This window comes from Sceloporus undulatus, chromosome 5 (assembly GCF_019175285.1).
Source record: "Sceloporus undulatus isolate JIND9_A2432 ecotype Alabama chromosome 5, SceUnd_v1.1, whole genome shotgun sequence".
Classification (NCBI taxonomy): Eukaryota; Metazoa; Chordata; class Lepidosauria; order Squamata; family Phrynosomatidae; genus Sceloporus; species Sceloporus undulatus.
In genome coordinates this window covers 19,312,096-19,326,852 of record NC_056526.1, presented here as the reverse complement: position 1 = coordinate 19,326,852, position 14,757 = coordinate 19,312,096, and the positions used below count along the sequence as shown (strand labels likewise).

The window sequence follows — 14,757 nt, the reverse complement described above, 5'->3', positions numbered from 1 at the left end:
TTCTGTTATTGTTTTCACCAGAGCTCCTCCTCCCAGAATGCTTAATAAAGGCAATAACATTCCCTACAAAGTGAAATAAACTTCAAGTGCATGCCTTATTTTAAAAATCTGCAGATTGCATGCAGATATGTGTGACTTCGCCATCCATTATAGAACTATGGCACAAAGGTACAGAGTTCTTGTTCTTTTAAACAGCTCATAACTATGCTGTATAAACATTTAGGACACAAAATGAATTGTGTCTACCAGGGGAGATTTAGGGAGACATGTGAAGCTGACAAGAAGGTCTTTTGGCTGTGTAAAAAGGTCTGTTTCCCCTTCACATAAGGAACTCTTGCTATTTTAAAAGCACATGGAGCAATCAAAGTAAGAAATGGGAACAAAATGTTCAAAGCAAAGTCCTTGTGTGTGACAATACTGCAGAAACTCCTGGTTTTTCAGAGTTCCTGGGTATGGCCATACACACAGAAATTACATTCATCTGTTCCCCTGGTTATTGAATATATGGAAGCCACAAAGCCTGTTTGGATCAATGAAACTTATCATTAACTTGCTTTACTGCAGTAACTTGATTTGGGAACAGCAGATAATTAACCAGATCAATCTGTCCCATGCATGCCACTCTGCTCAGGGAACATTTCTGAACCCTATGTTGAGAACTGTGTATGTGCTTCCATGCACACCTTTAAATTACCTGTTAAATTTTGGCAACCCTATGAATTTCAATAGTTTTTTTTAAGACAAAGAATACTCAGAGATGGTTTGCCACAGCTTTCCTCTGCTGAAATGTACCCTACAACAGTTGATACTCATTTGTTGTCCCTGTTCAAATACTAACCAGGCCTTACCCTGCTTAGCTTCCAAGATCAGATGGGAACTGGTGCCTTCAGGGTATTTAGGCCTCATGTTATAAAAATCAATGCTTTTAAAAAATAAAAAGATTTTAAAACTGATTTTTTTAAAGAAAATATTAAATACTATTTTTCTTTCATTTAAAATATATCATAAAATATCATATATACAATTAACTCTTATCACATACATGCTAAACATGCACTTGCAATGTCAAAAAGATCTTTTTCTGCAAATGAAGAATTTTGATTGTTTCCCAGATATGAATGTTCGCACTCTACAAACCTAGTAAAGGCTATTTCATTTTCACCTGATGAATATAAATTGCTCTAGTCTGCCCAGGAATTGCTAGACCTTATTTTTGTCTAACAGTCATGGCATTTTATTCTTGTCTGCTGCTTATTTTTTTTTTTTTTGTAAGAGTGAACAGGGACAAGACCAAGCAAAGCACAAAGGAAGGAAGAAGAGACAAAGGTCCTATTTACATCGTCTTATGCTAGACAAGATCCTAAAGAGTAAAGAGTAAAGCCATTGTATTCCCCATCATCATGTACAGATGTGAGAAGAAAACAGATAAGAAAAATCAACTCATTTGAGAAGTGTTGCTGGAGAGGAGTGCTTAGAATACCATGGACAGCCAACAAGACAAACAAATGGATCTTTGAATAGATCAAGCCTGAACTCTCCTTGGAAGTCAAGATGATTAAACTGAAGCTGTCATACTTTGGCCACATCATGAGAAGGCATGACTCATTAGAAAAATAAAAAATGGTCACCAGAAAAACTAGGAGTGACTGAATAACACCCGTCTTAAAATCTCTTCACTGGCTGCCTATTAGTTTCTGGGCACAGTACAAGGTGTTGGTTATAACCTTTAAAGCCCTACATGGCTTGGATCCAACCTATTTGAGGGATTGCCTGCTTCCCTATAATCCACCCCGCACCCTCAGGTCCTCAGGTCCTCTGGGAGGAATCTATTGCAGCCTTTAAAAACCAGACTAACTGCTACCTCCCAGAGGGCCTTCTCTGCAATTGCTCCCAAACTATGGAATGGTTTGCCAGATGAGATCCGTCAAATTGCCAGCTTAAAAAAGCTGTCAAGACGGATCTTTTCCGGCAGGCCTTTCCTGAATAAAGGTGCCTGGCCACAGAATGACTGCCCCCCGCATCATGTATCAGCCCACCGCTCTGTCCTCGTTGTATTTTATTGTGTTTTTAATAGATGTTTTAATTGTAACTTTTTAAATCCTGTTTTAAGGGGGGGAATTTGGGACATAAATTTGTAAATGTGGATTTTAACATGTTGTAAGCCGCTTTGATTGTCTTGTCACAGAAAAGCGGGATATAAATAAAAGTTTTATTATTTATTTATTTAATAATAATAATAATAATAATAATAATAATGTACAATAATAATAAAGGTAGAAAACAGTAGAAAGAGAGGAAGACTGCATGCCAGATGGTTAGACTCAATCAGGGGGGTCATGGGACCCGTATCTACAAGACCTAAGCTTGCGGATGTCTCATTCACAGGGTTGCTATCAGTCAAGGTCGATTCGACTTAACAACAAACTAGTATTCTTGGGAACCAATCCTATGTCCAGGGGTGGACAAATTCAATGTGTCTCAGAGTCAATCCCGTGCATCCTCCATGTCCTACATGGCTGTCCTGCAGCCTTGCAGCTTGTAACTTAGTGATAAAAAATCCTGTACATCTGGTGGTAGGGGAAGAGTTCCATGTCAAACACAAGGTACATGGGAGCTCAATGCCTTGCTCTAAAGGAAAATTATGCTTTGGGGAGCACAATTCTTGTTTTATCCCTCCCTAGCATTTAATGCAGCATCACCAAATTACAGTACATGTATGTCTAGAAGCAAATCCCGCTGAACTCAATGGAACCCACTTGTGAGTATATGCATATAAGATTGTAGTGGTAACCTTAAGCTGTCATGGGTACTGGTCAAATGAAAGACCTATCTGAAAATATGTTGAAGACACACCTTTTGTCATTGAAAAGAAAGTACACTGCTCCCTCGGGTTACGAAATTAATTCGTTCCGCGGCCGCTTTCGTAACCCGAAAAGCCTTCGTAAGCCGAATTGCCATAGGCGCTAATGGGGAAAAGCCGCGTTTCGTGCGAAAAAGCGCCGAAAAGCACCAAAAAAATTTTTCGTAACCCGAAAAACATTCGTAACCCGGAACAATTATTTCCAATGGGATTTTTTCGTATCCCGGAAATTTCGTAACCTGGGTATTTCGTATCCCGAGGTACCACTGTATGCAAAATGAAGAAATGCAAAGCCTGGTTGTGAGAACAAAAAAGCATTCAAGTAAATAACGTGTGCTACTGCTGGGCTCTGATCTCCCCATAACCCTTCAGAGACCCTGATCTCATGATCTATGAACTTTTAGAATCAATGCAGTGCTGGGTGTTTCATCTAATTCTAGTTTCACCTTTGGGAACTATGTTGCCTTGTAAGGCTGTCACAGTATGAGTGTGTGTTTCCCACCCCCACACACACTATTGAGCTTTCTGCCAGTCATTGTGGTGACACAGTTAATGCATGCTTGACAGGTACTTTGATTATGATACCAACAGGGAGCTTTGGGAACAGGTGACACAGAAACATAGACGTAACAGGAAACTGATACAGCTTTTCAGTCTTGTAGATCACTGTACCAAGCCCCTGCTATTACTCTGAATGTCACCTATTTCCAGAATCAGAACCAATACACAATCTTACATTAAAGAATCTGAAATACTCATTATTCTTACATGCATGATTGGATTATCTGGTGAGACTTTGTTAAATGTCATACTATGCAATAGTAAAATACTGGGGCACACAATAACTGGCTCACACAAGCAATTCTATTCTTTCTGACTAATAATAATAATAATAATAATAATAATAATAATAGTTTTTATTTATATCTTCCCGCCTCTTCCAATGGATCGAGGCGGGATCACAACAGAGTTAAAATACAGTTACAGTATTCCAACATTAGTTACCACGCAATAAAAACCACAGCTAAAAACATAAAACATCCAATGTAAGACATCAAACATTGTCAGTCAATTGCGGGGTTAGATATAGGGTTGTAAAAACAAAGGCCGGTATAATCAGTTAGCAATATATCAAATAATTTCTAAGCTATCTTCTGTTAATGTATTTAGCTGTCCAGCTCTCAGAAATTGCCACCCACTATAACTATGAGAAATGCATTTCACATTATATTTCTTCATGTCAGCTGTTTGTCCATGGAGTAGGGCCACTCAAAGGTATTTTGCTGACAAAGGCAAAGGTCCACAGGAGCTGACAGGACTGTGAGTTGAACCTTTCACTGGCAATGAAAGAGAATCCCCCATCACACCTAAGGGCAGCAGGTACAGGACAAGCTCTGAGGCACACAACTATGTCCTCCAAAAGAGGACAAAAACTAGGGGGGCTCCAGAAGGACAGCTGGAAAGGCTGCAATGCTTATCCCCAGCATTGGCCACCTGAGATGGTTGCCTCACTCTGCCTAAACGTTGGGCCTGCTTGATACTGGGAAATACAAGTCTGCTTAAATGAATACAAAATGAACTAGATCAACTAATTGTAACTATAGTTTTGCTATGCTGTTATATGGATGAAGTAGTGTTGTTATTTAAAAACAATTAATTTTAAAAATTCTGCTACACAAGCAGATGCACCATCTGCCTCTGTCTTAAAATACAGAATTATGAGGGATTTGGAAATACATAAACCGACAGAGACCATCTTGGGATCTGGAAGTTTCCTCTGTGCTTCAGCCATATTCCAAAACCTCCTAGGGGTTGTAACAGGCTATGATTTAATATTCTTCCTAATATTCCCAGAGTTAAGAAAAATTGTTAGATTATGTCTCATTAGACTACTTTCTGTTAGCAGAAAGGCATTCAGTCCCTGACATAATCCCATAGCTATCAAAATCAGTGGCAACAATGTATGAATAGAGCAATCCATGTTAAATCAACAGCTTTCTACTTTTCAATCCTGATCCAGCTGAAGTTAGTCGTGCTTAAATCCCACTGAAGACCGTGGTAGAATTTAGTCATGGCTAAATTTGATTGGCTCTTTGTGTCTTTCTGGATAGCTCAGTGACTTGCTTTCATCAACAAAAATAGGCCCTATGTAAGAGATGTTCCCATTAATTATGCTACAATAATAACTCCATGCTAGAATTCTGTCCTTCAGGGACAGAAAGAGAGAAGATTAAAGCTTTGAGCTGAATGGTACTAAATGTTTGTCAATTAGACATTTGCCAACATGAAGAGCAAATATAATTTATCTTGTGTGTACATAAGTGAAATGACTATTGAATTTTCTGCACAGGGTCAGAAGGATCTTGCTATAGTTACACCTGCATCCTTGTAAGCCATTTTTCTCTGAGGGCCACAAACATAGCAAACTGCTCTTATGTCAAGAACTGAACAAGCAGCAGCATGCAATCAATTGTACTCCTTGGGCGGTAGAAGTAAGTGCATGGTGACATTTGCATACTGGCTGCTGCATATTTGTTTTGCAAGAGATAATGGATGCAGAAACAGATGAGTTTCTGCATTGCTGGCTGTGGTCTGTTGTTCTCTGCTTGCTACTAGTACAGCATCTTTTGTTCCTTCACAGAGATCATATCTAACTAGCAACAGCTCATCGAGAAAGCTGTTCAGAATTCTTCTGCAAAAAGCAGCAAGCCCAATCCAGATTTTTTTTAAAAAAATCACTGTATTTATTCTTTACTGTATATATTTCATTTTTGAAAATTAGAGGGACCACACTTCAGTGTGCAAGAATCTAAGCCCCTTGGGCAAAGGTCCAATGTTAATATTTTCCCCCACGAGGTGGAGCTGTTGTCCATACCAAACAAACTGGATTGCTCATGTGCAACATGTAATGGGCAAGAAGGCAGACTGGATGGTTACTTTTCAATCCAATTTCACTTGGAACTGAAACCAATGTGGGGACACACACGTCGAATGCAGGCTGTATCAAGTGCAGTTACATTGGGTGTGCTCTGCTATGCAAACTGGATATCATTATTTGTTATTCTTTGACATAAGCCAACTTCAACTGATGGTGACCTATGAACGAGAGGTCTCCAATTGCCCTGCTTAGGTCTTGCAAACTGAGGACTATGTCTTCCTTTATTGAGTCAAGCTGGGTATAAAATTAATTTTCACAGCAACCTTGTTCAGTGTTCTTCTGATAGAAATGCACTGGCTGTTGGTGTAAAGTTTGGATACACATGACAAAAAGAGAAACACAGTTGGGTTGCCAGGATAGTGCAGGTTCTACATAGTTTGCCAAATACTCAGGGAAACATGATTGGATTTGCACTCTGTCCATGCAAGTATGCATATACATATAGAAGCCAGAGAGCTACCCACTGCCTGCTTGAGTGCCCCTGCAGAAGTCTTGCTCAAATTATTTTTTTAAAAGTTGTACTAAGATGCATTGCCAGCTCACCAAAAACTGTTTGAATGATAAGATGAGACATGCAATGTGGGGCTCCCTTTTTCTGACCAGAATGTCCACTCATTTGATGAACAGCTGTAGTAAGGTCTGTTACCTGAGGGATGCTGTTACTATTGTCTGTATCATTCATGTACTAACAGATGTTGCCACAGGTAAGTGGAAGGGATCTGGTGATGAGAGTACTGCAGTAGCAGCAGGTGTCACATTCTAGCTGAAGGGGATACAGTTACTCCAGACAAAGAATGAGGCATTGACAGGCTTCACTGTGCAGGTTGGAGGCATCCTTTTATTCAGGGAATGAGATTGGGTATTGGAATAGCCAGCCAACAGGTTGCCAATTATTTCCTTCCTGCTTTACCAAGGCATTATTTGAAAAAGAGAAAGATCAAGTCTGTCTGGAAGACATGCTCCTTGACACAGAAATTCAGCTTCCTGCAGACTCAGATGCATATACCTATTTACCAAGGGCAGTCCCTATTCTCTGCTGCCTGTCCCCAGGGAGTCCTTGCCCTTTCTCCATCCATGTTTTCCCTCTTCAAAATGCTTTTATCTACATCTGTCAGTGTTCAAAACTGTTGTCCTTCAGGCAATTCTCCTTAGGTCCTTCCCCAGAGTCTTTAGAAATATTGCATATGTTGGACAAACTCTAACAGAATCATAAACCCTAAATGTACATTCATGTAAATATGTGCACTGGACACTATAACCCCATGTACACCAAAGCCTGCCATGTCATCGGCTGCAGCTAGCAAGATAAAAGTGTGAAATGTTAAGTATGATGTTATGTTGCGAAAGCAGGCACATAAGTTCCAGTTCCCACAAAGATATGGCATTCACTAGTTTGGGCTTGTCTCAATCTCTCAGTTACTCTGAAGTATAAATATGGCAAAGTAGAAATGACAACAACAACAAAACCAAAAAAGTATTTCTGTTTATTACCTAATGTTATGTAAGGGCAGGAAAAACAGTTTTGATATTAAATCTGCTAGGGTGGATTTATGCAATAGTGATTCTCAAGTTGTGTTGTTTGGTGAAGAAGGGCAAAACAAATATATGCGTGCCATTTTTTGTCTGCCAGACACTGGAGTATGAGCAGATATGCAAAATAAACTTTAATATTAGTGTGTTTGTGTCAACAGATCTGTACTCTAAAATGCCTACATGCCTACATGCCTGGGCACTGGTGGAATCAGAAAAGTGCCTTTCATTTGTGTGCATATTTCTTAGCAATCAGACTTGCAAATTAAGTGTATGTTTACCTTCCTATGACCAATCACAAAACAAAACACGCAAAATGCAAGATACACAGGTAAGGAAACCCATATGCTCAGTGATATCACTAGGAGTTTGTGAGGAATGTGGCCCATGCCAGTGACATCTCACAGGAGGTGTGACACCCAGCCAGGCCCTTCTACCAACCCTCCCACCTTCTCTGGTGCCATGGCTCACTCAGGCAAAACAGCCAAAGCACTGGAGAAAGAGAGGTAGCACACGTCTCGTCTGTTCCTTCCAGCTGCCTGTCTTGTCCCTGGCATCCCTGGATGGGCATCTGAGAAGGTGGCAGGAGGTTGGTTGGGGGGGGGGGGGAAAGGGGCAAAAAAAACAAAAGAGGGGGGGGGGGCGGCCACCCCCCCCCCACTGCAATCCACTTCCAGACACCTGTACCAGGTGTCACCAGTGCTAGGAACTCCATTGCATATGCTATGACAAACAGGTCTTTCACTACTAAGGCAAAACCATGATAAACATATTGTTTAGAATGCTCCTAGGGTGATTTTTGTTTTTCCTAGAGGAACTTTTTTCCCCAGAGGAATCACCAGTTAGATAATGTTTGGTCCTGTAGATGGCATTGGACTACAACGCCCATCAATTCTCATTGTCTCAGCAGGGTTGATGTTTTTACACTCCAAAAGCATCTGGAGGGCCCAGTCTCCACCATTTCTGATGTTTACTGATTTTATGAATCACAAAAATAATACTATAAACCTTATATTGAGTCAGTATTAAGGAAGCTTTAGCAATTTGAAGAACTACCTTTCAGAAATAAATATTTGCAACAAATTACACAAGGACTACATGACAGGAGACACTGTATCCATTGTTGAACAACTGACTTGTGCTAGTCCATTTGTTAGCATACACTACACCTCTCTCACCAAATATGGGATTTTATATTTGATATCTTGCATCAGGGATGTTTTTGAGAGGTCACAATGACCTGTGGAAACTAGGTAAGAAGTCACACAGACCTATGGACATGTGGGCGAGATAGATGGTACTAAAATGAATGCTGAATGAGTTTTCTGACCCACTGTAACCCCTCCTCCTAGACTTTGGAGTCACAATGGAGACTGAGTCCCATTACAAAGGACCATACCTCCACCTCATCCTATGTTGTGTTTCTAGTCACCTTCTCTGTCCAATTATCTTGGGTTGTCCCAGATCTAATAACTGTTTTGTCACTCCAAAGTTAAAGCCATCAGCTGATTCAGCCCCTTTTGTCAGTTCTGTGAGAATCCCATCAAGACTTTGTTACACCATGTGGTAGCATCAAGCACTCCTCAAGGCCATGAAATTGGGTATAAATATCAGCCCCAGCTCTAACCTTGTGTGTGCACAGAGAGTCCCTCTCATTCACTGTGTTGCCCTCAGATTTTGTCTCAGCCACTCTCCATTTCCCATGGACCTACCTTCAAGACTGGTAACTATCACCCCTTCTAATTCTTGACTTCTCACTATCCAACCTTCCATTCTGTTAGCTTTGCATGGTTCTTAAGGTTGCACTGGTGTTGTATGTTTGTGTGTGCTTTTCTAAATAAATTTCTAAATAAAACCTTTTTATTCATTGAAACTGTAGTCTCTCTGAAGTTAGTACTGGTATACATAAGGAGAAAAGATCCCCAAAGTTACTCTCTTCTTACAGGCCTCCTTTTGAGCTAATAATTCCTCCAAAATACAGTGATACTGTTAGTGGAGACCCCAACACCGCTCTCCTTTTAGAGTAACACATTCTGATCCAGATCTACTAAACTACATAGGACAACAGAGAAATGTACACTGCAAGGACTCACCTATTAGAGAGCTTCTCAGAGCCAACGTAGAGGGTACTCCTCATGAGACCAGCCCGAGTTCCCATAAAAGCAATTTCCACTCCCCCTTCTGTCTCACTATTAGATATAGTTCCAGAGAGAAAGAGTGTTAGAACTCAACAGGGCTATTTCTATATACTGCCGTCTCCAACCAAGTGATCTGCTATTAAGGGAGAAGCACTAACTCAGTGGTAGAGCACATACTTTGTGAGTATAAGGTCCCAAGTTCAATTGTCTACATCTCTAAGTATTCTACATCTTGACAACAGAAGACAAGTTGGAAGACTGAAGACTGTGGGCAGATTCCTAAGGCCCAAGGAATCATACAATTTAGATGTTATATGACCAAAAAGTATCTCTTGCCAGCAGAGTAAACACTTCCTAAATGTTGGCTCAAGTAAAGGATTTTACCAGTTACTCATGGTATTATTCCCTTCAGGTTAGACTACTATTGGTTTAGGGACCTTTGGCCTTCTAGAAGTTTCAGGCCAAATCCCCAGCCAGTATGGCTAATGCTAACAGCTTCTGGGAACTGTAATCTGAAAAACATCAAGGGCCAAAAGTTCCCCACTTCTTCACTAGTTTAACCTGGTTGTAATCAAGGCATGTGCAAATAGTAAGATTCCTTTTCAGACATGAAATATGAACTTACTCAGACATGTTGAGAGCTAAGGTTGTCCAGTAGGCCTCCATAGGTGCTGTTACTACAGCATCAAAGAGCACCTCTTGAACTAACTCCTCATCACCTGGGCAAAAGGAAGAATGAAGAGAGAAATTCAACTAGTGTGTAAAGACAAAACATGGTTCTGTGAGACATAAGGACAAAGTTTCTTTTTAGCGACCATTGCCTTACATTTTTGTAAGCAAACACATCTATCCTAACAGACAGTAATCTCAGCAAGCTGCTGCATTTGATAATCAGTGGAAGGATAGCTATGATCCATAAATGGAAGTAAAACAATGTTCCTTCACTAATGGATATTCTACTGAAGATCTGGAATTTGGCACATATGTTAAAATTAATATATTCATAATTAAGCACAAATTTAACAGTAAAAATAAGAATGAGGGAAGAAAGGCAGGAGAGTAAGAGATTTATGAAAATTTTATTATGTCTCAGAACAAAAGATGAAAGCCAATGCATAACCATATAAATTACCACAAAATAAACAAAAGCATATGTAAAATAATAGTGTAGCTACATGGATATAAAAAAGAGTGAAACTAATATTTTGTTTTCATATATTTCAAACATATATAATATAATCTTGATTTTAGAGTACAATCCTACAAACACCCACTGAGTGTTGATGGTTGGAGATGGATATAGTGGTATGTTGGTGCCCAGTAGTTATGTGGAGTAGGGGATGAGGACATTGCTCTTCAAAAAATAATTCTGCTTCCCCATGAAAATTGTCTGCACTCCCCAAATTTCAAGCATTGCAGCCACTAAAAACATCAGTTGAGCATTTAGACAACCAAAAAACCAGGAATGTAAAGTGATTGAGGGAATGTAAACCAAACAAACATTTGATTTATAGATGAAAATGAATGTCAGTGTTTCACTCTTTGCAATGCTAGAAATTTGGGATCCAAAGGAAAATTTCATTGATGGCGGGGGGTGGGGGAGAGACTTTTTGTTTGGTGCAAAGGCCTCATTTTGTCCACCCTTCTCATAGATATACCCCCGTTGTTGCCTCACCATTGGTGAGGAGCACCATTGGCAGCAGCTGGGATGGCAGTAGGGTTTGGGTATAACCAAAATCCAAAACAAGAAGTGTGACTGGGTATTATGCTATGAAGCTCAGCTAGCTTGAGATGAGGTGATAAAGTCAGTATAAGGTATGGAACATTGGGGAAGGAAAGGTAAGCGTTCTAAGGGAGCTTTGGACTGTTTCTGTACTACACTACCATTGGTTTATGTACTACAATAGCATTGGTACAGTAAAGCCAGAGAGAAGGAGATAGCAGCGGGTGTCAGAAGCATCCACATACAATCTCACCCTGAACACATCCAATCCCATTCAGTTTTGAAAATTATGCAATATCAAGGTCAGGTGTGGTTATGAATGGAAAACAACCTCCTGGTAGGGCTATGAAATAATCTTGTCTGAAACCTTGGATACATGCATAAGGCAATTTCTTCTGTTCTCCTTATTTAATGCCTTTCTTAGCTGGCTTTCAAACCAGCGCCATTCTAAGGGAGCTTATGGACAGGAAAAGTAAGAAGAAGAGTTGTGGGAGGGGTTAAGATATCACAGAAGAAGAATCCATGACGTTGGGAGGTATGAACTTTAAAAAAGGTTCAGTTTAATACACAAATGAGAGACATATCAAATCAGTAGCTGATTGCTAACCATCAAGCCATGAAAGCCAAAAGCTCAGCTTTCATTTTCAGGGATGCAATGTGCCTCTGAGTAGCCAAAAAGAGCTGGGAGATTAATGACAAGAGGTGGATGTCACCATCTACCCAGGCATGGGCTTTGCCCGCCAATTCCAAATTGCAATTAATTTGAAAATCAAGACAGAGTCAGAATTAATTATGACTGGGCCACAGCAGCATGCTGGTGAAATAGTTTGATATGTTTAGGTTGGAGAAGGGATGATTAAGAGGTGATATGACTCCCAGCTTCAAATGTTTGAAGGGCTGTCAGATAGATGATGAAATTAATTCGTTTTTTGGTGTTGCACATGGCAGGACCTGTACTAATAGGTTTATAATTACATAATGGAAAAAGAATTGTAAAAAAATATTAGGACATCCTTTCTAGCCTGTTGAATAATGGCACAAAAGGCTACTGGAAGTAGTGGACCCTCTTTCACAAAAGATTTTTAAACAAGGAATGGATGATGTGTCATGCTGTATATTGGCATTGGATTTTCTCTATTCAGAAATGTTTGCATTTAGTGACCTTTATGGTCCCCTCCAATTTTGTGATCCTATACATCAGGATATATAGGACCTGGAGCATGTGTAGTCCAGACAGCAGGGGCTTTTAGATGAACAGGAGAGACAGAGAGGAAAACATGGAAGAGGAAGAGGAATAACCATTGACTGTATTGATTAATCTCAGAGGGATTCTGGATATGACACACAAATTAAGATTGTTGAGCTAAATCAGATTGTTAGTCTTAACTAGAATAGACTCTATTGAATCAATAGGAATGATTAAATTGACAGTTCTGTAAGTCTCACTGGTTCAATCAATCTATTCTAGTTTAAACAAATAATTTCATTTAGCTCCTTGCCTGCTTCCAATTTTATATTTCTGGATGTTAAAATCAGGAAGCAAATAACTTGCTGCCAGAACAAGACTGTTCATAACAGCTTAGATAAAATATTCCAGGAGGACAAAGGTTGATATGACCAAGCATAAACTCCAGCTGATATCTCCTCTTTTTAGCACTCACATTCTAGATCAGCTTCTTCTCCTGTAAGGAAACGGATCACAGCTTCCAATTGGCTCAGCTTTCTGTGATCTGGATCAATATCTGTAATGCAATAAATCCTAGGAAGGGGAAGGAAAACCACAATTTAGATGTTTCCTTGAGCTACCTTTCTGTACTAACATGACTTATCTTGGCAGATCTACATGCTTGTGACCAAACATAAACTCCAGCTGGAACAACCCCAGTGTACATTTCAGAACCTAAGACAATTTCTCTGGTTAAATCTGTGGGCTCCCATCTTGTAAGTTGCATCACTCACAGTAATGGAGAACTGAAAACATCTCCCATAATTGAAAATGGAGTTCAGAGCAATAACCATCCCTTGCACCCAAATCAGTGTCTCAAGTGTGAATGTGTGAAAGAGAGAGAGAAAGGCTGATAATCTGTTTAGTTTAGATAAGAACAAAGAAGCATAAGAACCAATACTGACACCTCCTAAGGGACACTCCAAAATCAATCAATCTGCAGATTTTAAAATTTTTTTTATTTTAAAATGGCTAGGCTCTGCAAAAATTAAAAACAACATAATGCAATTATTTTGAAGGATCAATACCATTGCATAAGAAACAGCCTTCCAAGAACACATGAAGCTGTCAGATGAAACCTTTGATTTATGAACAGCAACTGTTCCTTTTCTTGAATGCTGGCCCTGTCGGCATGGGCCAAATAAAACATCATCCTTCCCTCCCATGGCACCCAGTCCAAATATGTTTGGCCCAAACCCTGATTCTGGTGTGAATTGTCCGGATGATGTCTGGCCAGTTCAGCACCAAATCTACTCTAATATTACCCTTTTTTAAAAACAAAGATACCTTTTGCTCTGAATCTTCCTGGAAGATCCAGAGCCCTTCATTGCGATACTGGGTGGCTTTTTACAATGTTTCCCACAGTGCCACCCAGCATTGCTGGTGCTGTTGTAAGCCTCTCATTCTGAAGTTAGAATAAGGCACATAGCCATCTGATTGACAGTGGGCATGTTGTTCTGACGTCAGACAGAGAAACTTGTCATGTGGCAGCAGGTGGCACACTGGGACATGCATGTGAACAGCCATCATAATGTAGATTCTAAGGAAATGGTGGGACTTTGAGGCAGCTCCAGGCTCAGAGTACTCTGGGTTGCTCCTGGACTATTCTGGCCCATGTGGACTGAACCACTGTTAAAACTTTAACTGGAATAACCATTTACATATTAAACAGGTGTCCTGCCACCAAAGATGGCCCTTGGAAGCTATGGAACTACGTTTTCTTAATTCTTCAATGGTGAACATTTAAAGCCAAGCAGCAACTATTTCTCATCATTCCAGGATCCTGCCACTTACCACTCATTGGCCAAGGTCAAGTCTGGCTGCAACAGATCATGTAAACCTAAAACCAAAGAGCAAATAATACAGTAAAGTCATATTTTGTCACACCTTTTGTAGACTCTTTTATTTGCTGAACATGTTTTGTATTCAGTGTTTTCCCCTGAGGGTGAAACATGAGGAGGGTTGAATTTTTGCAGGGTGGGAACAGGAGAAATGGGGATGACAGATGATACCTCTTACTTTCAATCAATATAGATTCAGGCTGAGGGTGAGGATATATTCAAATCACAATGGAGAGTCTCAGGTAATAGTGGGAGGTTGGGGCAACTCTGGGGTCAGAATATCCTGGGCTGCTCTCTGAGTATTCTGGCTCATGCTCTTAAAAATTTAACTGGAATAGAGTTCTAGTTAAATTTAACTGGAATAGAATGAGGTACAGTACAAGTAATCTCTTAAAAAACACAACTTGCCCTGTTCTACCCACAGAAGATCTATGTTCCGTAGAGACACACAGTAAGAAACTTCCTTAGAGCCACATGGTTTAGATATGACATTAAACCAGGG

General features: G+C 40.0%; 1 protein-coding gene across 1 annotated transcript in view; it reads right to left on the bottom strand.

Moving 5' to 3' along the window:
- LOC121930893 (voltage-dependent calcium channel subunit alpha-2/delta-4-like) overlaps positions 1 to 14,757 on the bottom strand; it is a 113,873-nt gene that overhangs the window by 23,031 nt on the left and 76,085 nt on the right. The window contains exons 18-21 of the mRNA XM_042467857.1: positions 14,209 to 14,254; positions 12,851 to 12,948; positions 10,092 to 10,185; positions 9,422 to 9,517 (exon numbers count right to left, since the gene is read on the bottom strand). Coding sequence (XP_042323791.1) covers positions 9,422 to 9,517; positions 10,092 to 10,185; positions 12,851 to 12,948; positions 14,209 to 14,254 — 334 coding nt within the window. The remainder of the gene's footprint in view (positions 1 to 9,421; positions 9,518 to 10,091; positions 10,186 to 12,850; positions 12,949 to 14,208; positions 14,255 to 14,757) is intronic.